This window comes from Branchiostoma belcheri, unplaced genomic scaffold, assembly GCF_001625305.1.
Source record: "Branchiostoma belcheri isolate BF01 breed outbred unplaced genomic scaffold, Haploidv18h27 scaffold81, whole genome shotgun sequence".
Lineage (NCBI taxonomy): Eukaryota > Metazoa > Chordata > Leptocardii > Amphioxiformes > Branchiostomatidae > Branchiostoma > Branchiostoma belcheri.
The window spans coordinates 255,700-278,070 of NW_017804476.1; the positions used below are offsets into that span (position 1 = coordinate 255,700).

Here is a 22,371-nt window from a genome sequence, read left to right on the forward strand (position 1 = left end):
ATTTAGTGCCTAATCTGTGACAATTTTGATACTAAGGACCCTTCAGGACAGTGTGTTGCTCTAGAGGTCAGAGTTCGCAAAATGGCGGTAAATGAGAGGAAGTGATCATCTTTCGCGTGTATTTCTGAGAATTATGCTTCTTCTGTTTCTTCCTGATGAGATGTGCATACTTAATATGGTTTGAAGTCTTAGACTTTGTCTCCTCCTGTCACCTTCTTGAAGTAAACTTGTAAGGAACTCGATAGATCTGGGGTCTCGCGTTGAAGTTCCTAGTCCCTCGTGGTCTTTGGTACGTATAAAAATTATGCTCGGTTATTGATCAAATATGACCTGTTATTTGAAAAACTTAACTGTTTATGATAATAAGTATGTTCAAGACTATATACTGCAGATATCCCCAGTGTCAAAGATGAAGCCCCCCTCCCCCGAGAACATATTATAAACATGTCTGGACAAGTATAAGGCATAGTGTGCAGGCTCTAGTGTGACGTGTTTTGTTTACGTCTAGGGGCAGTCACCTTTGACAAAAATTTGGGCATGTGCACAGTCATAATCGTGAGTCTCCTTATTGTAAGGCCTTACTTTTTGCTCAGTTTCCTCTTCTCAAAACACAGAAGGTCAATGACCTGGGCCAGACAGTCTATCACCATGGTAACTGGTGTTGGGTTACATCATGTTGCAATTTTATAGCAGGAGGGATTTAGACTCCTGTCACCATTTTAATATATGAATGTGTTTGAGCAAGGGCATTGTAGTATAATGTCCTTGATATACTCAAGTAATAATACACATGATAGACACCTTCACGATCAGGGGTTAGTACAGATGAGTGCACGACAATGAGATTTTGTTGAATTGATAATGTGACTTTTCTTATTTTCAATTATTACTACTATGTTGTACCATTTCCTAAGTTACTCGGAATTTGACCTCTGGCCCTCCAAAGACCACTGACCAACTGTTGTGTTTAATTTATGTTAATTTAATTTATGTTATATTATCTTTTCTGTATTCTTGTTTGCATTATATTCTTGTTTATTTATTATGGGCTCTCTTGGAAATCAGCCCCTCGGGGCTGAAGAGACTACCCATATGTTGTTAAGATAAATAAATAAATAAAAAACTTCCATGTATGTTGATCAATTGCATTATATCATGAGAAAAAGGCATTATTATAACCTGACTGGTAATGTTAATTTTGGGTACTGTATTAGCATTTGTGTGTATTTGTGTGTGTGTGTCTTTTATTCTCACTTGTAATAGTTGTTTTATGTCTTTCAGTGATAAAAGAGTTGGATCATCAATTTACATTGTGTATGCATGATGGAGGATTCCTGCACTCCAGCTTTTGTGGAGGCCCCATTTCAGAGGAAGGACAGTGCCCACCCCAGAACACTGACAGAGGAAGACAGAGACAGGTTAAAGAAACAGGACAACAAGATTGTCTCAGACTTCAAGCAGAAGAAACTGGAGAAGGAGGCCCAGAGAAACTGGGACCTGTTCTACAAAAGGAACTCCACAAACTTCTTTAAGGACCGACACTGGACAGCCCGAGAGTTTGAGGAACTAGCCAACACTAGTCAGAAGGTGTCAATTTCATCCCTCATAGTTTTCTTATTCTTGATGTGCATCAGTATGCTATCTACATTTCTAGTAGGTTCAGAGGTCTCATAAAAAGTTATTGATTTTGTGCAAATAGGTATACCTTGTATAGAAAAAAACTTAAAAGAGTCAACCCATAACATTGCTTTCTTTGTAGGCACATAGCGACAGTAGTTGGTGATACATGTATTCTTGATTATTCTGGTACATTTAATGAATTGTTATACCTTAGCCATGCATATACATGTATGTGTACAAATTTGTATTTCTATAAGTCCAAATGTGGACTAGGATTGGCAAGAAGTTATGTTCTTACTCCTGAAAGTTTTCTTAGACACAGCTCTACTACAATTGAAGGTACCCTTGCAGTTTCTTTATGGAGACAACTTGAGTTGTTTTTGTTTTTTCCAGGACACTCCTGTAGTCCTGGGCCTAGGAAAAAAAATGTTGTGTTTCCGGTTACCCGACCGACCCTATGAAAAACCCCCCGACCCTAGCCTTTTTTGGGCCGACCAAAAATTTCGAGCGGCTAGCGGTCGGTTTTCAAAATTGGGGATTTTATCCCCGATAAATGTGCTCGTCATTCCAATTTTCTTCGGTCGGGCGGCGTGGATCGAGCGCTAATTGCACGGATCGGGCCGCTATTCAATTCCATTGTCAGCACAATCCTGTGTGACGATGAATTGTCGATCTCGCCATGACGCCACAAAGAAAACGTTGTCATTGGTAGAAAATCTGACACCCCGCTGGCGTTTCACAACAAAATTTTCATGTAAACAACTCCGACTGTCTTTGTTTACATCGCGAAAGCTCACCGATACAAAGTAAAACTCCCGCCGGCCGGCCGCGCCCGATCGCATGGTTGCGGCATGGCGCTAAGTTTTCGGCAGCTCGACAGAAAAATAATCCATCCCCAGAAGAAATGTTACGCATGAAAATAACAACTACAACTTGTTTTCCTCGTTATATGAGTTTTTGAGGCCGTAAAATGTTTAAAACGGTTGAAATTTGCTCGAAAAAACGGCTCGAAAATTCACGGCGAGAAAGACAACATGGCCGACCTGTTTTCACAATAACAATGGTCAAAGGTCAAGATAGCATCCAAATGTATAGATACATGTAATAAGTACATATTACAGTGCTAAAACGATACTTTAAACGCATGAAAGATATTTTTTTCGGCTACAACTGAAATAAAAATTCAGTTATATTTTAGTAAGGTTAATTTTCAAACATTACTGAGAAATTTTCCGAATTAATTGGTTTCTTGTGTAATATTGTTGTTTCTATGTATGTGCGGTTGGATGCTGTCATTGTAAAGACCCTTTACATATTGGGAGAATCAGATGAGATATTAGAGATTATCACGCTTAGTACCGTGACCCGAGTGTCTCTCAAAAATTGTTTTTGAGTGGAGTTTATAAACATGATCACATTTTTATTTGTTCAGCTGTGTCAATATGTGATTTGTTTGAGAAATAGGATTTGGTTTAGTTTTTAATATATTAATGTCAGTTAACATCTTTGGAATAAATTGCTCCAAGTTCCAGGTAGTAAATACATGTACATTTTGTATCATGTATTTTTCACTTGTTGAACTTGTGGAAGCACCGTTGGCCCCCGGTTAGGGGTCATCCGGGGAACCTATGCCCAATTTTTTCAAAATTAAGGGTAGAATTTTTTTTGAACATGAGGATAATTAAGTACAGATCTTGAACCTTTCTACTGCCTTATACATCTGCAGTTGTACAGAAAATGTAGAACTGAAGTTGCAGGAAATGACCTCCATTTGTGTTTGGAAAAGACAAAATGCAATAGCTTCCCCCCCCCTCCAGACCTCCCCCCCGCCGCCCGCTCCTCCACCCTGCTCTGAATTTCTGGGGAGATCCCTGTCTGTGTAGTACAAACAGATCATACGTTCATTGTCCCGGCTTTGATTAAAAAAAAAAAAAAAAAAAAAAAGTGAATCCCTACCTACCGACCCTAATTTTTTCTGGACTGTAATAGGAAACACAACATTTATTTTGTTAGGCCCTGCTGGAGGCTGGCTGTGGGGTGGGAAACTTTCTCTTCCCTTTACTGCAGGAGAACCCTTACCTCTTCATCCATGCCTGCGACTTCTCACCCAGAGCTGTGCAGTTCGTTAAGGTTTGTTTGTTTGTTGTTTGGTTGCTTGTTTTGCATAACCAGTAAACTGCCTTAACACACCAATTTTGTACATATAGAATACAACACGGGGTATTCCGTATCGCCTGAGGTATTGGCCCAACCGCGCGTCGGATCGCGGGAGGGCCGGGACCGAGGGCGATGCGGAATACACCGTGTTGTATTTTATTTATGTCATACCCACCCAAGAAAACGGGCCTTTCAATGCAAGATGAGCCAAAAGTTGGTGCCCCTGAACCCTCAAATGCAACAACATGAGTTCCAACGTTCGGATTCTGTATTCGAATTTTTGAAAGCGGCGCACACGGTTAGGGCAAAATGCGTTCGAATCGTTCTATGGAAGCCATGGAACCAGTTATCGAACGTTATTGCGGCCCAGGTATGATATAAATGTAAGTACAAGCTGGGTAAGACCGGACTGTCATGTTTGAACCACGGGAAGGACCCCTACTCTTCTGGAGAAGTGCGATGGGTTCTTTAACATGCGTGGGGTGTGGCTCTCCCCGAACACGGGACCTCCATTTAATGTCCTATCCGAGGGAATACATGTCCTTAACTGAAGCTAGGTACACCTGTGTGAAGTGAGGAAAGTCATGTAAAGTGCATTTCCCAAGGGCTCAAGATTGGTGGCATTGGTCAGGATTCGAACCCGGGACCTCTTGGTTCTGAGCCGAACGCTCTACTGTTATGCCACACGACCATGTTGTAGTAAAGGGTTGATTGTTGATATTCCCCATGCTGGGGATGGTGCCAATTGAAGGGGCCACACACAGTGGAAGTTCTGTATTGTTAGCACCAATGACAACAGTTGAAGTTGACTTTTGACTTTACAAAAACAACAAGCATTGTCCTGTCTATTAAAGAAGTGGAGTTTTACCACCGTTTAAAAAATGGGCAGAAAAATGCCATTCATAAATGAGATTAATAGTTGCCAGTTATCTTTATTGTTATACCAAAAGACTGCAACTCTTACCTGTAGTTTGAATACTTGAGTCTAAAATCGTTGAAGAGATTCATCAGTCACGTATAGTTCAAGTTCAGTAAAATAATTCTTTCAATCAGTGACTATTAATAAAAAATTTGGAGGTATGTACCTTAGGATTTAATAGTCACTGGTTGAAAGAATTACCTTACTGAACTTGAGTCTAAAACAATGATATCTAGTCCTGTGATCTACATCCAGAAAGGGTGATTGCTACTCCAAAGAAAGCTTCATTCTACCAGGAGACAGCATGTTACTATTACTACTACCTACATGTATGCTAAAAAACGTTCAAGCAGTTGTCCAAGCACAGTTATTAGATTAATTCACCCACTTTCTTAGTCATTTGTCAAATTTGAAATGTAATATACAAACTAGGAAAGATTTTTATGTTTACCGAAGAAAAACATATTGTTTTTACTCAGTTTCTTCCTCCTCCTCTTCTGTTCCAAACACTAACCTCTGACCTGGCCAATGACATGATTTGTTGACATTTGTCACCATGGTAACTGGTGTTAGGTTACATAATGTTGCAATTTCATGGTCTGATTATGGAGCGGGCGGGTGAAAAAAAATTAAAATAAAAACAGGCCTAGGCATCCATTATGGCCCAAAATGGTACAATAGGAGCCATAAAGTCAACACACCAGGCTGGTTCAAAATTTAAACAATGAATTTTGAACTTTTAATGATACCACTGCATTGAAAGATGGAATAACTGTAACAATTAGGATGAAAAGGACTGTTTTCAACTGTTCAGGGCAAAATATGAGCATTTTGCAGTTGATTCTGAATTTTTATTTGCAAATCAGACAAAAATGAAGCGGCAAATCCGTTAACCAAGAAATTAAATTGGTGTGGCCTAGGAAAGATTTTTAAATCTGCATTTGCCTAAACTAACTTACAACTGCCGTACCAATAATCCTAGGCACACTTAGTTGGTGTGTTAGCCTGTAAGGTTTGCGACTTTGATAAATTGAAGGGTTTAAAACAAAGGCTCAAACTTCAAAGCCGTCCTCCTGCACTATAGGAGTCAGGTAACGGGTAGTAATTATGTTTTGAAGTGACCTGTATTACAGCAGTGTAAACCAGGTCTCCAGACCCACAAAAGAGCTTACCGCCTGTAATATTGATATCACACAAACAAGATTAAAATATTCTTATTTACGGGGCTAGAATAGAAGATAGGAATATCTAATTATCTTGTCGAAAGTCGATACTAATCGACTGGACAATGTTTCAATCATATCATGGAAGGCCAAAGGTGAGAGCTTGTCTGCTTTGGGCCGAGAAGTTATGTGTAAGTTGTTTTTAATGTCCTTTGTATCTGTATCGGTATAGCCAGTACATAACCGGCCTTCAGTGTAACACACCAGCTTTGCAGGCATGCGGCGAGGTGGCAGTTAGCTATATCAAACCAAACGACTTGTTACACTCAATCTTTGCACATTTGAATGGCAACAATGTCTACATTACACCCGAGTTCAACTGGATGTATGATATACATGTATTGTCATGTTGATGTGAACATTTTCAACTGTAACCAAACTTTCATTTTACTGTATATTTTTAATGGAACATTTTAACGGAAATATGCCCAAATTTGGTGTATCTAAACAAAAAAGTGTAACGGTGTCAATTTCAGGATCCGAATTTGGTGTTTAAAGTTTGAAAGCGGCGTACTCGGTGCGCACGAAACGCGTTCAAATTATTATATGGAAAATTTGGAAGCCCATGTGATAAAAAGGAGAACCCCGGGCCTTACCGCTAGTTATCACATGGGCCGGAACTCCCATATCAAACGTTATTGCGGCCCAGGTATGACATAAATGATTTTCACAGTATCATATATGCATGTTCCTTTTCAATTATGAGGGCCTGCAAGGGGGGGTCCCGACAACGCTCTACGCTGAATTCGGAAATCTCTCGATTACGCTTTACGATAAATTCCAAGTGGCTACAACGCATTACGTAGAATTAAAACGCCAAATACGCTCTATGCAAAAATATTGGAGCGGTCCGTCTACGCTCTACGTAGAATTAAAACGGCCAATTACACTCTACGCAAAAATATTGGAGCGGTCCGTCTATGCTCTACGTAGAATTAAAACGGCTGATTACGCTCTACGGAAAAGGGCTTGCGGGCCCCCAATTATCTTTTTTTACCACCAGACGTTACAGCATCAGCTAATGTAGCAAATTGAATGTATTGTGTATTATGTCCTACCTGGGCCGCGATTACGTTCGATACGGGTGTTCCGGCCCGTGTGATAACTAGCTGTACGGCCCGGGGGTTCTTTACGCGTACGGCTCGGGGCTTCCAAATGTTCCATAGAACGATTCGAATGCGTTTCTCCCTAACCGCGTGCAACGCTTTCGAAAATTCGAATGCAAAATTTGGACGTTGGAATTGATGTTGTTGCAGTTTTTGGGTTTAGGGACACCAACTTTCTGCTCATTTTGCATTGAAAGGCGTGTTTTCTTGGGTGGGTATGACATAAATAAAATACAACACGGTGTATTCCGCATCACCCTCGGTCCCAGCCCTCCCGCGGATCGGATCTCCCTCCGGCCTACTCGCGGTCGGGCTGGTACCTCGGGCGATACAGAATACCCCGTGTTGTATTCTATATCTGTAGATAGATTGTAGTGACAATGCTGCTCGACATCTACCTTCAGAGGACCGCCCTCCCAGTGTTTGTGTATTAAGAACCAATTGAACCTACTTATTTTACCCCTGCAAAGGCCAACTTTACCTCAGCTTGATATTTGAAGTCTAAGACATTCTTGGCCACTGATGGAGGTGTTTCTAAGGCCAACTTGGCTTCTTATAAGGAATTCAAAGTTTCAGCTGGTTTCTGGAAGTTGAGTTAAAGAAGCGAAAAAATTAGTTTTGAAGCAAGGCCAAGGGTTCTGATATCAAAGGAGCCCGATAGTGGCTCAAGTTCACCAGGCAAGGTCATCTCAGGGTTATTTGAAGGTTATTTGAAGGTTAACACAAACAGACTTGATACAGGATGACTTCTGACAAGGTTTGGGGCATGCCCTGAAGATATCGACTTAGTTATTAAATAGCAATTGATCCCACTTAATAGTAATTGCAATTTTGAGCAAGTAGCGGACTCTATGTGACACCAATGGTCTAATTTAATTCCATAGAGTCGTTTTGTTTGACAAGTAACTGAAAACAATTTCAATCCAGTTAAAAGTTGTTTACCTCCTGAGTGCTGTTTATAGTAAGCCGGCTTTCGTATTAGGTTTCCTGCTTATTGTGATCAAAGTGAAATTTTGTTTGTGTCTTTCTAAGAAATTGTCGGCAACGCTGTTGTTTGGAACAGTTCAAACAAGTTGAAACACTTAAAGATTGTAGAACTAGTTAGACAAACAAAGTTCAAGTCGACTTTGACAATCTCTTGAGATTGATCTATCCTTGACAATGTTTCTTCCATGAATGTTCTTTTGCATGTCATTATTTATATAATATATATAATATGAGAGCCTGCAAATTTTGAGAGCCGGCTGCATATTACGCTGAATTCAGGGAGCCTCCCCATAATGTTTTACGATAAATTCCGGGTGGCTACAAGGCATTACGTAGAATCAATACTGCGAATTACGCTCTACGCAAAATGTCCCAATTACGCTCTACGTTGAATTAGAGCGGTCTGTCTATGCACTACATCGAATTAAAACAGGCATTTACGCTCTACGGAAAAGGGCATGCAGACCCCTATACTAGTATATGTATACTTTGTACATATGACACATAAACACACACATCCAGTGGACGATTAGAGTGAGAAACACGCATATGTGTCAATCCCTGGACATATGTATAACATTGAGAGTAAATGGAGCAGTTCTATGTATATGTTACAAACCAGTTGAACCCAGTAGTTCAACAAACAACAGGTACAATCAGGGTAGGGTTGCAAGGTTACCTTAGTCCTGATGACTTACAGGTGCATGGGAAATATGACATGCCTGAGATTAGGGTAACATTATTACCTGGTATAGTTTTCATTGAATGTTACAATGTGGTAAACATACATTTTTAAACTGTAATTTCCAGCACAAGAAATTGGACTTTTTGACTGTAAAACTCCAGTCAAGAAATGAGCAAACTGGGAATGTGGTAATTATATTAGAAACTAGAAAGGCCAATATTTGCTTTGGAGCAAATACAGCGATGGGTTCACCACATTTTACCACATGGCAGGGAAAGAATGAGAAACACAAGGGAAAACAATGATTTACATTGATATAACTATAATATGAAGTAACATACAACTAAAACAACAGTTGGATAGCTATTCCCTACTTTATTGGTTAGGATTTTTAATTGCATAATGCAAACTGTTGATTTTCAAAATAAAATAAAAAACGTTCATGCCCCGCATTCCAATGCTGGAGCAGAAAAGCTTGAAATACCTACCAAAACACTTGAATAAAGACATACTGTCAGTATGGAAATGCTCTGTGCAGGTGTTAATCAAGTTAAATCCCAACAGCCAATCAGCAAGAAGTATAGAGGAAAGCTGCATGCCTATTGGTTGATGCCCTGCATTCCATTGTGATGACTCATGCCCAGACGTGGTAAACACGGCACACTAACACAGTAATACATTTGCTATAACACAGCCAAAAAACTCAAATAAAACCATTCTAAAAGCCTGTATCACAAAAATTTAAAAAACGCCTAGGGGTATTTGCCCACTGTACCTCCATACCAAATTTCAGGACCTTAGGCCCTAAAATGAAGAAGCTGAATCCATTTAAAAAATGGCAGGAGAAGAAGGAGAAGGTGAAGGAGAAGGAGGAGAAGAAACATCAGAAAAAGCAATATGGGTTCACCACCACTTCGTGGTGTGGTGAACCCATAAACATAGAAAAACATAAAGTCAAGTCAAAGTTTATTGCACAACAATTGTAGCAGGTACAATGTATAATAAGATTACTACCTGGTATGCGTCTAGCAAAATTCTACATAATATATAATGTTACATGTAGATTCAACCGTTCAATGGGAAGAATTTATATGATCTTAACAAATTGTTTTAAAAAGTTTATCCCTGGCAATATTCAAGATAGAAAGACAAGACAACACCTGTCTGTGTTAATATTTCAACATATATACAACATGATGCAGGATATTAATGATGTTTTCCATGAATTTTTCTTTGCTATATGCAGGACAATCCTCAGTACAACCCAGACCGCTGTAACGCCTTCCAGTGTGACCTTACGAAAGACGACCTACGAGCCAGCGTACCGGCAGCTAGTGTGGACATGGCGACACTAATTTTTGTCCTGAGCGCCTTACATCCTGATACAATGCGTACAGCACTGGAGAACATACACAGGGTAAGCATAGTCTCCACCAGACTTCTTTTGCGGGGTGAATAAATAGTAGAAATCGGCCTAAAAAGGGTATTAATTGGCCAGAGAAGGTAGCGGGCCAGAGAAGCTCCATTTCCCTGTCGAGCCTTTTTAGGCCGATTTCTACGATTTAGTCACCCCGCAAAAGAAGTCTGACTAAGCACATTGGTAGAATGTACTGCACCTGCACGAAACCCGTAAATTAATGTATTATACATAGCACTTCGGCAGAACGTGTCATATAAGGTGGTATTCGTGCATATAAGGTTAACATCTCGTCTGTGGTTTCCAAATGTTATGTCGGAAAAGATGTCTTCTGCAACAGGCAAAATTCTGATGCAACGACGTTGACCAAAAATCCAACGAAAACTTGGCAACAAACTTGGGGGGTACTTGTTACTCATGGTATGACAATATAAGGCCACACCAATTTAATTTCTTGGTTAACGGATACGCCTCTTCATTTTTTTATGATTTGCAAATAAAAATAAACATTCAGAATCAACTGCAAAATGCTTTTATTTTTATTTTTTTTTCGCCCGCCCGCTCCATTATTTTTCTGGAAAAATCCTTTAACCAAGAAATTAAATTGGTGTTGCCTAACACTTCATTTTAGTCATTACACTTGCAGGTATCTTTCCCCTAGCCTCCTATACGAGTCAGGCTTTTCTGGGGTGTTTTTTTTTAATGGCATAACAGTTCTTCATACTCTGTTTCTTGTAGGCCAAGTAGGTACTGAGAACTAATATTTCTTCAGAAAGCACATCATAATACCCCATTCATACTAGACTTTCAAAAAACGGTTTAAACCGCTAAATAAAAGTTTGGTATGAACGGGGTCTAAGTCTCCCCAAAAGCCGGGCAACTTGTACAGCCTTAGCAGCTATATTAAAGGAGGTTGTCTTTGAAAATGTCTTCTTTTCCATAAAAATCGGTCAATATTTGCAACTGTTTGTCTGTTCACCAGATTGAGTGAACAGCCAGAATAACTTAATCATTGATTCTTTAAGAAATATTTCAAGTAATTGTTAAACTACTAATAAACACAGGAGGCAAGATTTAATCTGTTTTTCACCAGTGCTCAGCTGCAAAAGCAAATGGTCTGACTTCTAAGGAGATTAACTACTAATCCTTAGTAGGATTATAAGATTAATTATCCAGTGGTCTAATAATCCAATTAGAGAAAAACAACCTGAATTCCTGTCTTCAAGCTTTGAAGAAAAACTTTCTTTTCTTTTTCTGTGATTCTTGTAATCCTTAATTCAATAACCAATTGCAAAAGGCATTCCATATACATTTGTAAATTAAAAAGTAGGACCATGAAAGTGATGCAAAGATTCTGATATTCATTTTAGACAAACTAATAAAAGTATGGCATGTCCTAGGGATATAGGGAATCGCTTGTGATAAGTAATATTTGTTTTTTGGCAGGGTTTTAAAGATTCAAATCAATACTCTCCTCAAAAATCAACATTCAAAACTTTTTAAAAACCATTCTACAAAAAAAAAGAATAAACACTTTTTTGAGACAGCTATGTTGAAATCCCTGATTTTCAACTCTGTTATTCCTTAATGTACAGTAAACTTTTGCATGCCATTGGAAAGATCATGTTATCTTCAGTACCAGGTTGTTTTTTTATGGTCAAAACGTACAAATTTATGAAGATATTTGACTTTAAAAATTGCAAATAGAACTATAGAAAGTTGTTTTTTGCCAATTGGGGATTTGCAGTTGACCCGAAAGTGAAACGTTCAATTTCTCTGAAAGATTTTATCCAACTGAGAAATTATGTGGGATGCCAGAAAGACAATTATGGTCCCTGCAGGCCGCTGCCACTATAATTGGCTTCTCTGTAGTAATCGTTAACACTCAGTCCCTCACACCTGTCAGATTTCAAACAGTAGGGGTGGGTGGGGGGCTTTGTTTGGCCACTGTTAACTGTCATCTGTCAGGAAGGTGCAGAAACAGCCATCAAGAACCAAGCATTTACCTTGACCTTGAAGTACCCATTAATATTTTCACATTCAATTTGGCATTGTCATTTCATATTTACTGATGAAACCTCAAAAAGGAATGTAGATTTTTGTCAATCGATATTTTAGGTATGTAAATGTCTGGTTTATATCATCATCATTCATTAATTACTAAAATGATGTTTGTAGAATGTAAGATATGTTTGTAGAATGTAAAATATGTTCAAGCTCAACTTTAATAGAAATAGTGCTATAGACTCTAACTTTCAGGTGGAAATCCTTATGTTAGAGAGAGTTCCTCTTTGGTAGACTTGCTGAAATTCAAATGCTATACATGTGCCTGTATAGTATTTGTGAAAAATATTACCAAATTGCCAGGAGTTAAACAGCAGGCACAAAATTAATTTGTATGCATTGTCACTATGTGCTGTAAAATACGTCACCAGACCACAGTACATTACATAATGGTAGGTTGAAATGACTTTTAGATAATGACTTTTATTATGCAACAATGTACAAGGTACAAAGTATGGCAGAAATGAGAGAACAAATCTAACAAATCAGTCTACGTAGTACAATACTAGGTGATATGGGATGAAAAGGCGCTCATACAATCATTAAAAGAATTTCTTACGTTTAGACATTCTTTAAAATACTGTCCTATATTCACAATGTATGGATTGTCAAAAGTCAACAAGTATCTGAATTTGCTAGATGAATTCATGGCGAGAAATTCTGGTATAGAAGTTGATATAGTTGCATATAATGAATTACGTATATCAGAATATTTGGGACAAACAATCAAAAAGTGGTATTCGTCTTCTATTGATTCGGGACAGAAGGGACAAACCCTCTGGTCAGCAGGTATTTTCTGAAATCTTCCTGTTTCCATACTTAATTTGTGACAGCCAATGCTGAGTTTTGTGAAATAACATATTGATATTCCTGACAAAGAAAAACTACAGTCTATGATGTTAATCTGTGGAAGGGGCATCTAAGGTGTTAGTTTGAAGGGCATGGAAAGCAATTTTGTTGATATAATAAAAAAAATTGGTTCAAATTCAAACTTTTCTGCTGTGTGATAAACAGACTATCAGTAGGCTGAACATACAAAATATATACAATAAGAAATTTTGGAAGGTTTACAAAAGTTAACAAACCGAGTTTAAAGTCCTCATGAATAGAAGTTGATGAATTGCTTCATTCTAGGTTATACATGTTCTAGTCTCAGGAAAAGAAAGCCAACATCTCTGACATCTCTGGTTGCCATGGTGAGGTGATGCCTTCCCAGCATGACGTGGGGCAGGCTGATGAACTTCCCCCGCTGTTCCCTTAATTAACCCACCCTCCCCCGGACACACCTGCACAATCCAATCAGCATGATCCAATCGAACTGGCAGGTTAACTGCACGACCAATCAGTCTATGTACAGACATAACCACCTGGGTAGGGCCACACCAATTTAATTTCTTGGTTAATGGATTCTCCTGCTTCATTTTTTTCTGATTTGCAAATAAAAATAAAAATTCAGAATCAACTGCAAAATGCTCATATTTTGCCCTGAACAGTTGAAAACAGTCCTTTTCATCCTATTTGTTACAGTTATTCCATCTATCAATGCAGTGGTATCATTAAAAGTTCAAAATTCATTGTTTAAATTTTGAACCAGCCTGGTGTGTTGACCTTATGGCTCCTATCGTACCATTTTGGGCCATAATAGGATGCATAGGCCTGTTTTTATTTTTTTATTTTTTCGCCCCCCGCTCCATTATTTTTCTAGAAAAATCCATTAACCAAGAAATTGAATTGGTGTGGCCTAACCTTCAACTTACAAGGCTGAGTGTAGAATGTTCGCAAACACAGAAAGTCAGCAAGATTTTTGTGAGCCACACGCTGTGCAAATCGGTCTAACATGATTTGCTACTTTTCCATTGATCTTTTGCATGCTGAAGGAGAGTGAAGCAGCTTTGGTTGCAGTTTTAAGAGCCCCATTTTATTTTTTTCTGTGACACATATTTTAGTAGTGACCCTTACGGCAATGTTTACGTTGTGCCATTTTGATGTCATATAATTTCAAAACTGTGACAGAAAAAAAACAACAAGGATCTAAGGTAAACGTTTCCGAAACAAAACAGCTAAATTTTTCAAAACTGTCATGCACAAAAGGCTAGGGTCGGCAGTTTTCTGTAGGGTCGGTTGGGAAACAGAAAAGATACAATTTTTTCCCTAGGCCTTTAGGGGGCCCGCATGCCCTTTTGCGTAGAGCATAATCGGTCGTTTTAGTTCTACGTAGAGCGTAAACGGACCGCTCTATGTAGCTCTAATGTGTGTAATTGGCTCATTTTGCGTAGAGCGTATTCGCCGTTTTAATTCTACGCAATGTGTTGTAGCCACTTGGAATTTACCTTAAAGCGTAATCGAGGGGTTCCTGAATTAAACATAGAGTGTTGTCGGGCCCCCCCCCCCATTTTATTTTTTTCTGTGACACATATTTTAGTAGTGACCCTTACGGCAATGTTTACATGGACGTTGTGCCATTTTGATGTCTTATAATTTCAAAACTGTGACAGAAAAAAAACAACAAGGATCTAAGGTAAACGTTTCCGAAACAAAACAGCTTTAGAACATCCTCCTGTTTCTGTGCAGGTGCTGAAGCCAGGTGGTTGCGTGTTGTTCCGTGATTACGGCCTGTACGACCACGCCATGTTGAGGTTCGCTCCCGGACACAAGCTAGCCGACAGCTTCTATGTTCGACAAGATGGCACCAGAGCGTACTACTTTTCAACAGGTAGGTCAGGGTATTTCAAAACATAAAAACATAAACCTAAAAAACATAGATTTAATGAAGAAAGTTTAATAGCATTGTCAACATTATGTCATATTGATAAAAAAAAAGATTTGGTTAAGCAAATAGGTTTGTTTGAAAAGGACAAAACTGCATAATCTAAATATTGCTGCATCAGTGCATCTTCATTGATCACATGCAAATGTACAGTTGATTCACATACATCATTAGCCTTTTCTGCCAAGAACTTTAAGGCATATAACTGTGCTGTACTAGCTATGCTGTAAAAGAAGTTTCAACTTTTTGGTATTCGTGATTGTGGGTCTGTAAATCCTGTACATGATATTAATGTTGTGTACCTAAACTCACATTTAGGTTCAGGTTCGGATTCAAGTCCAGAGGTTTAGGTTCAGTTCCGGTCTTGTAAGTCTGGACCTAAACCCATGGCATATACAAAATTGCATGTTGACAACCTTGCAATGTTGTCTGGGCAAAACTGACCAGATAACATGGAAGCTGACACTTGATGATGCCCAATGGCAAGGTTTTCTTAATTTTGCAGCACAGATTTTGCAATCTATATGGAAGATTTTAGGTGGTTTGGAAAGAAAAGGGGTATGTGACATGTTTTTTTTTGTAATAAGTCCAGAATCGGTTCTTGACTTTTAGGGTTTTTTACTTGAACTTAAACATTTTTACACGTCCAGAACCAGTCCAGTGAACCGGTACACGGCACCACAGTCTCTTCACTGATACCTGGTTCATCTATTTCTCCAGCATTTTTACACACTGTTCACAGTTTGCTCCAAGTTCTGTCCAGCTCTGTAAAATGGACATTCCAGGCTGTGGTGTGGTGTGGGTTCTCTTGGGGTTGTAGTGAATGTTTAAACTTCACACCTTTTAGCTTGTAGACTTCCTGGCTCCTCTGTTTCCTCTGATGTACCGCCCTCGCTGGCCAATATTTGGGAACTGTTGTACAGGATTTGATGTGGACTGCTAGATGATGGGTACATACAGCTGAGGGGATGGGCCTGAGCAGAGAAAAGCCTTGTTTTCCAAGTCAACACTATCCAACAACACGATACAATTCCTCGTGTTTGCTACTTACTATCGATCATGGAAGTTCATCTGTGTTGGTAGTTACATGTTGAAAGTTTAAAACTTTTGTTCCAACACAAAGCGAGATTTCTCACCTGGAGTTTCAGAGAAGTCACATGACACTGGGTCAGTCTATTGAAGAAGACCAGAGTCACAGATCGAAAGCTCTAGGTGAGAAATCTCTCTTTGTGTTGGGTCAAAAAAGTTTTAACTTTCAACACATTTTCTACTTGAACGGCATGGGCAATTTGAAAAGAGCAAAATGCAAAATGAAAATCATTTTTCTGGTAGGACTTTAAGTCTTGGTCATGAGTGTTTTCTGTAACAGGCTACATGAAGGATTTTTCTTTGCAGTTTAATACAATATAGGAAGAAATAATTCAACTCTTTGTTGGAATAGGGATGAACCATAGAAAATCTTTTATTCTGTAGCTTTGTTTAACATGATCTGCTTGATGTAGGGGTTGCAGAAAAGTGCAAGGTGTACTCAGGGTGCGAAATACTGGGTGCATGTGCACCTTAGTGCATTCAAAATTGGAGCTGTGCACCTAATTTTTTTCTGCACCCAAATATTTTTGTTGGAATTTTTTTACATTAGAAATGTATAATAGTATACCCGATATTCTTGGTCTCTAAGTATCAGAAAAATAATAAAATCTTTGTTGGCTCTCATTTTAGATTCAAGCTCAGAAGAGGAGTAAGACCTGTAATTACGTTTTGTTTCATATGGCACACACAAAAATTTTCTTGTGCACCTAATTTTTTAGATTGGGTGCACCAGTGCACCTATTCCCAAAAATGAATTTCGAGTCCTGTGTACTGAAGAAAAAAAAAAACTGAAGGTGATTCAGTACAGAGTTCTTTTGGTCAAGTCAGTGGTGAAATGATACACTGATTTCCATAATCTATGACCTCCCTTAACCCCTTTTCTGAAACTTCAAAGCGTTTCCCTTTTTGACAGCCAACCTAGGATGGCTTCACACAAACAAGTCAGGTTACTCAGGGGCATAATAAGCTGCACCCCAAACAGAAGGCTTCCTGTCTTCAATATTTTTGCAATTTTCCGATATGTTTAACAGAAGGAGGAGAACCCGTATAGAAGTCTGACACCACTGTATTGTTTGCAGCCAGTAAACGTAATGGTGAAAGATAACAATGTAGAACTCAGTATGCATGAAACACAACCTTAAAATCTTCAGTTCTGTAACTCTTTAGCTTTAGCAAATTTGACAGTCACATCAAAATGAAACATAGTTTCTGTGTAATGTTTTTAACCTTTGCATTCTTTCTTATGAAAATTAAATCATTTAGGACATGTCAACAACACAGATCTAGTTGGAAATTAAGAAAAAAACATTCTATTGACTTTTTGTTATTGTCTCATTAAGACAAAATGTCCTCAAAAACTTGCTGTCAAGTTAAAGTTAGTTTTAAGTCCTCCCCATAACCATTGGCATGGTCACTTATGGCGGCACCCATCTCTGTTTCTGTAGCCCTTGGGCCACACAGTTGTGCAATCACTACAGCAAGGGGACTAGTCCAAAGGTAGTGGTGTGTGTTTAACTCCAATAGTCTCTTCTCAAATGCTGAATGCTTAACAGAGAAAGCTGTATGTGCCGTTTTTAAAGTCTTTGGTATGACTCGGCCGGGGATCGAACTCACAACCTACCGAATGCAAGGCGAGCACTCTACCCACTTGGCCATTGCTGTGAAGAGGGCCTGCAAGCCCTTTTTCGTAAGACGTAATCAGGCCGTTTTAGACTTCGTAATTCGTAGGCAGCCTCCGAAAAAATCAACGTAATTCGTAATTGGACATTAGCCGCAAATCGTAAAGTCGTAATCAGCTCTGAGACTTTAACGTAATTCGTAATAGGCAGCGAAAATTTTGCGTAATTCGTAATCACTACCCCCCCTTGCAGGCCCTCTGTGAAGTTTACAGCGTAAAGGCCAACTGAACAGTCGTTACAACTGTTTACATATCAAACCAAGAAATGTCCTCAGCTGCAGTATCTAGTAACTTCCCTTCTGACGTGTGTTTACACAGTTGTATCTACAGGTCAGTTGGACACAGTAACAAGTCTCAATATTTGTGGTTCGGTCAGGATGAAAGAGAAAGTGGAGACGGTATGTCTGGGACGGGAGGTGAGACTTTCTCTGTTGACTGACAGGAAACTTGGCAATGTGTGAGGTTGTAGGAGGAAGCTGGGCCTGTTAGATGTGTAACTATTCCTTCTCAGCCAGCTTGATTTTTTTTTTTTCGTCAGCTCAGGTTCATATTGGACCTGGGGAGGGAGTGCTCACTATCTAGGGGGTTTTGGTGCAAATTTTGGAGGTTTCAAGCCTTTAGGCGACACCAATTTACAGCGTCTAGTCTAGGAACTTATAAGTTGACTTATCATTTTGTTATATCTGTTATTTTCTTGTATATTTTATTTATGTATGCCTGCAGGGCACATTGAAAAATGCCTTAGTGGCGATATGTACACCCTGGGTAAACAAATAAAACAAACAAACAAACAAACCAATTTAATTTCTTGGTTAACGGATTCGCCCGCTTAATTTTTTTCTGATTTGCAAATAAAAATAAAAATTCAGAATCAACTGCAGCAGTTGAAAACAGTCCTTTTCATCCTAGTTGTTACAGTTATTCTATCTTTCAACGCAGTGGTATCATTAAATATAAAAATTCATTGTTTAAATTTTGAACCAGCCTGGTGTGTTGACTTCATGGCTCCTATCTTACCATTTTGGGCCATAATAGGATGCCAAGGCCTGTTTTTATTTTTATTTTTTTCACCCGCTCGCTCCATTATTTTTCTAGAAAAATCCATTAACCAAGAAATTAAATTGGTGTGGCCTTACATGTAAGCCCTTTACATCTTTGAAACTGACAAGTTTACTGTTTAGGCACCATATTAAAATAACTGTCAAGTGTCAACATATCTGATGATGGCGCCTATTGTCCTATATTTTCCTGAGAATTTAGCATCCTTATTTCTGCTGATCATACAAAGAGCGCCTTTAAAAAGGCTTCAGGCAAGTGTAACTTCTTTACCTCAGACTGACTGACTCCCAGGACCCTTTGGTCTCCCGACAAGAGCCAATATTGACAGATTGTAACAAGTGCATTGCTACATCTGAGCACACACACTGGGTGAGATAGACAAGCACTTCAGAATCTTTCAGCCCTCTACAACTCTTTACTCTCCTGTGGTTGACAGTTTAACTTGACGTGTACTAATAGGGCTAGGGTTATGCTAGTGTGGGACACAGCACTAAAGGAGCGCCTGCATGCCCTTTTTCATTAGGCGCTCGAAATGAGTTAACTATTCAAATTTCTACAATTCATCCCAATTTTACTAAACTTTAATACAGACAAAGAAAAAACTATTCTTCTTTTAGCTTCCCAAAACCCACTAATTTTAGAAAAGGTTGGACATTACGTCTTCCATGGTCTAAAAAAGAGAAGTCAAACCCCTTAGACATAGTTTTCAGACATAGCTATAGCTCTAGACAACTAATATTTTATACTACGTTTCATTGTTCTTTTATGTTTGTAATCTGCAATTAGCCCCCCGGGCATGAATTTGCAATAAACTTCTTATAATCTGGCCTTTTTAGTCTTCGTAATCCGTAGGCAGCCACCCCAAATCATCGTAATTTGTAATCAGTACATTAGCCCTAACATGTAGTTGTTCATAATCATCTGTGAGAAATCGTAATCGGCAGCGAAAATTTTGCGAAATTCGTAATGACTATTACCCCCCCCCCCATGCAGGCCCTCCTAAAGACATTTAAAGCAGTTGTTTTCAGTTACATTTGTCATGAAAACAGACTCTAGCAGACATGTAAGGGGGCCCGCAAGCCCTTTTCCGTAGAGCGTAATCGGCCGTTGTAATTCTACGTAGAGCGTAGACGGACCGCTCTAATATTTTTTGCGTAGAGCGTATTCGGCGTTTTAATTCTACGTAATGCGTTGTAGCCACTTGGAATTTATCGTAAAGCGTAATCGATAGGTTTTCGAATTCAGCGTAGAGTGTTGTCGGGACCCCCCCTTGCAGTCCCTCATGTAACTTACAGTTGTTCATATAAGGTAGATACAACAGAATGAGGGAGATATTACATGAAGTAAAATCCTGTTCACCAATAACTGTGTTGTTGACTGAAGTTCAATGTTGACATGAAGTCATGTGAAAAGAATTAATGACCAAACTTTGTGGCAAGTAGCTGAGCAAGGTCATTGTGAGATCCCACAGTGTTGGTCAGTGGCTTCATGTTTACTTGTCAAAGTCAGTACTTTGAAACTACTGATGTTTTGATGCTTTGAAATGAAGTATCCTCTGTTGACTGGGGTGACAAGGCGTGTTGAGTCATTTCGGAACATCAGAAAGTAGCAGGACAATGACAAACCTACTCAGTAAGCCGGGAGGTGATTGGTGTGGTTTTGTGGGACTCTTGTATCTTTTTTCTTGTTTACTTGTCAGTGTGACTGATAAACTGGTGGATGTACCAACCACTAAGTATCTGATACCAGCCCAGAAAAGAACAAGAAACTGTCATGCCTTCAAATATCAGAGTTATCAACCAAGAATTGAGGTAAGCTTGTATTTCTCCAGAACTATTGTAGACTGGAACTCGTTGCCACCAAGCACAGTTGGGGCATCGTCACTAGAAAGCTTTAAACAACTCTTGCAATCAAATGTGCAAAGATTCGTTCGGTGTGATATAGCTAGCTGCCGCCGCGCCGTGTGCCTGTGTGCGAAGCTGGTGTGTTACGCCAAAGAGCGGTTATACCGGCTATATCGATACAGATACAGATACAGTGTTGCACTGCTGTATACAGTACTTTGTTGTTTAAGCCTCTAGAACAGCATTCAGTAGCTACTGGTCAGTCTGGATGTTGGACTGACGTTAGTGATTTTATGTTTTGTGTGGCCAGTGGTCATCTGCACCGATTTTGGACCAGAGGTAGAGGGTTCGAATCCCAACTTGCAGTTGTTGCTGACCCAACTAGAGGTACAGTCCTCATGGAAAGGACTTTGTGCGATGGCAAAAAAAAAAGACAGTTCTAAACACTGACAACACAACTTGTAACTCACCTGAACTAACAAAATGCAGAACCATTTGCCACTTAGTTATACTGGTTTTGCACTCTCCCCCTTCCATCAAACAATTATTCTATCTTTCCATCAGGTTTTGAAATTGAGTTAGCCCTGACATGACTTTGGTTTGTTTAGAGTTAAAACTTCTGATCCAACACAAAGAAGTTCTCTCACCTAGAGCTTTCGACCAGTCACTCTGGTCTTCCTCAGTAGACTGACCCAGTGAAGCTTGTCACGTGGCTTCTTGGAAGTGTGACGTCAACATGAGGGAGACCAGAGTGACTGCTCTCGGTGAGAGAACTTCTTTGTGTTGGATCAAAAGCTTTAACTCTAAACATGTAACTACCAACACAGATGAACTTAAATGATAGTATAATTTTGGTTTGTATTTTTTTGTTTTACAGATGAGCTTGCCAAGTTGTTCACAACTGCAGGATTCTCCGTAGTGAACAATGAGTATGTGTTGAGGGAAACAGTCAACAAGAAGGAAGGACTGTGTGTGCCCAGAGTGTTCGTACAGGGCAAATTTGTAAAAACAGGACAGAAACAGGACGTACCTGGCACAGAACAGGACGACAACGGGACAACCAGCATTGATAAAGGACTTGATGATGCAGAACAGCACAGTTGCAGTACATAATTTTCAAGCAGATGTAGGGTTTGGCTCAGTGTGTGCACATGTTTTGAGATGAGGCAGTTTCAACCTCTTTCTATGATCTGGTAGCCTGTGTTTTTATTACTTTGCTTGCCTCCCTCTCCCTGGATGCTTTCCTTCATAGTTTACCAAGGCTTTCATACTCCACTCTTACAAACTATTTTATCAAAAGGTGGAGTGTGGAAGTCCTAGTAAGCAAAGATGGCACCCAGACAACCTACCTCCTACATGGACCACTAGAAAGTCAGAAAATGCTTCAAAAATATGCATAAAACACTACAGTAAACAAAACCCCTCATCTACTGAAAGATAACAGGTTGAATATATGACAATGAAGGAACTTGAAGAGACAAAGAAAGATAACATAGCAACAAAATGTCTTTGTTGTTGGCAAGCATTTTGCAAGAAACTGATGTTCTCAGCTACAACATGATCAAGTAAAATAAATCATTATGATTTTTGATAAAATGATTTAATTGTTTCACAGTTCTGGTTCTGGAATAGGCAGCTGAAATGTAAAGAATGTTTGATACCCAGGCTAGTGTTTCTCTAATCTAGGATGTTCTATCAAAGTGCATGTTCCTTTATAGAACCTCCTTACTCCAAGTTCAAGTATTTTATTGCTTCC

The 22,371-nt window shown here is 39.2% G+C and overlaps 1 protein-coding gene across 2 annotated transcripts; it reads left to right on the forward strand.

Annotated features, from left to right (window-relative positions):
- Window positions 1–66: 66 nt before the first annotated feature.
- Window positions 67–22,135, forward strand: LOC109486603 (methyltransferase-like protein 6). 2 transcript variants are annotated; one of them, XM_019790468.1, is made up of 8 exons: window positions 67–289; window positions 509–555; window positions 1,282–1,587; window positions 2,014–2,025; window positions 3,634–3,750; window positions 9,944–10,114; window positions 14,750–14,891; window positions 21,493–22,135. In XM_019790468.1, exons 3-8 carry the CDS (start codon window positions 1,321–1,323, stop codon window positions 21,726–21,728), a joined length of 945 nt encoding a protein of 314 aa, XP_019646027.1. In that variant the 5' UTR covers window positions 67–289; window positions 509–555; window positions 1,282–1,320; the 3' UTR covers window positions 21,729–22,135. The 2 variants fall into 2 exon arrangements, with proteins under 2 accessions (XP_019646027.1, XP_019646026.1); XM_019790467.1 differs by lacking the exon at window positions 509–555.
- The last annotated feature ends 236 nt before the right edge of the window (window positions 22,136–22,371 follow it).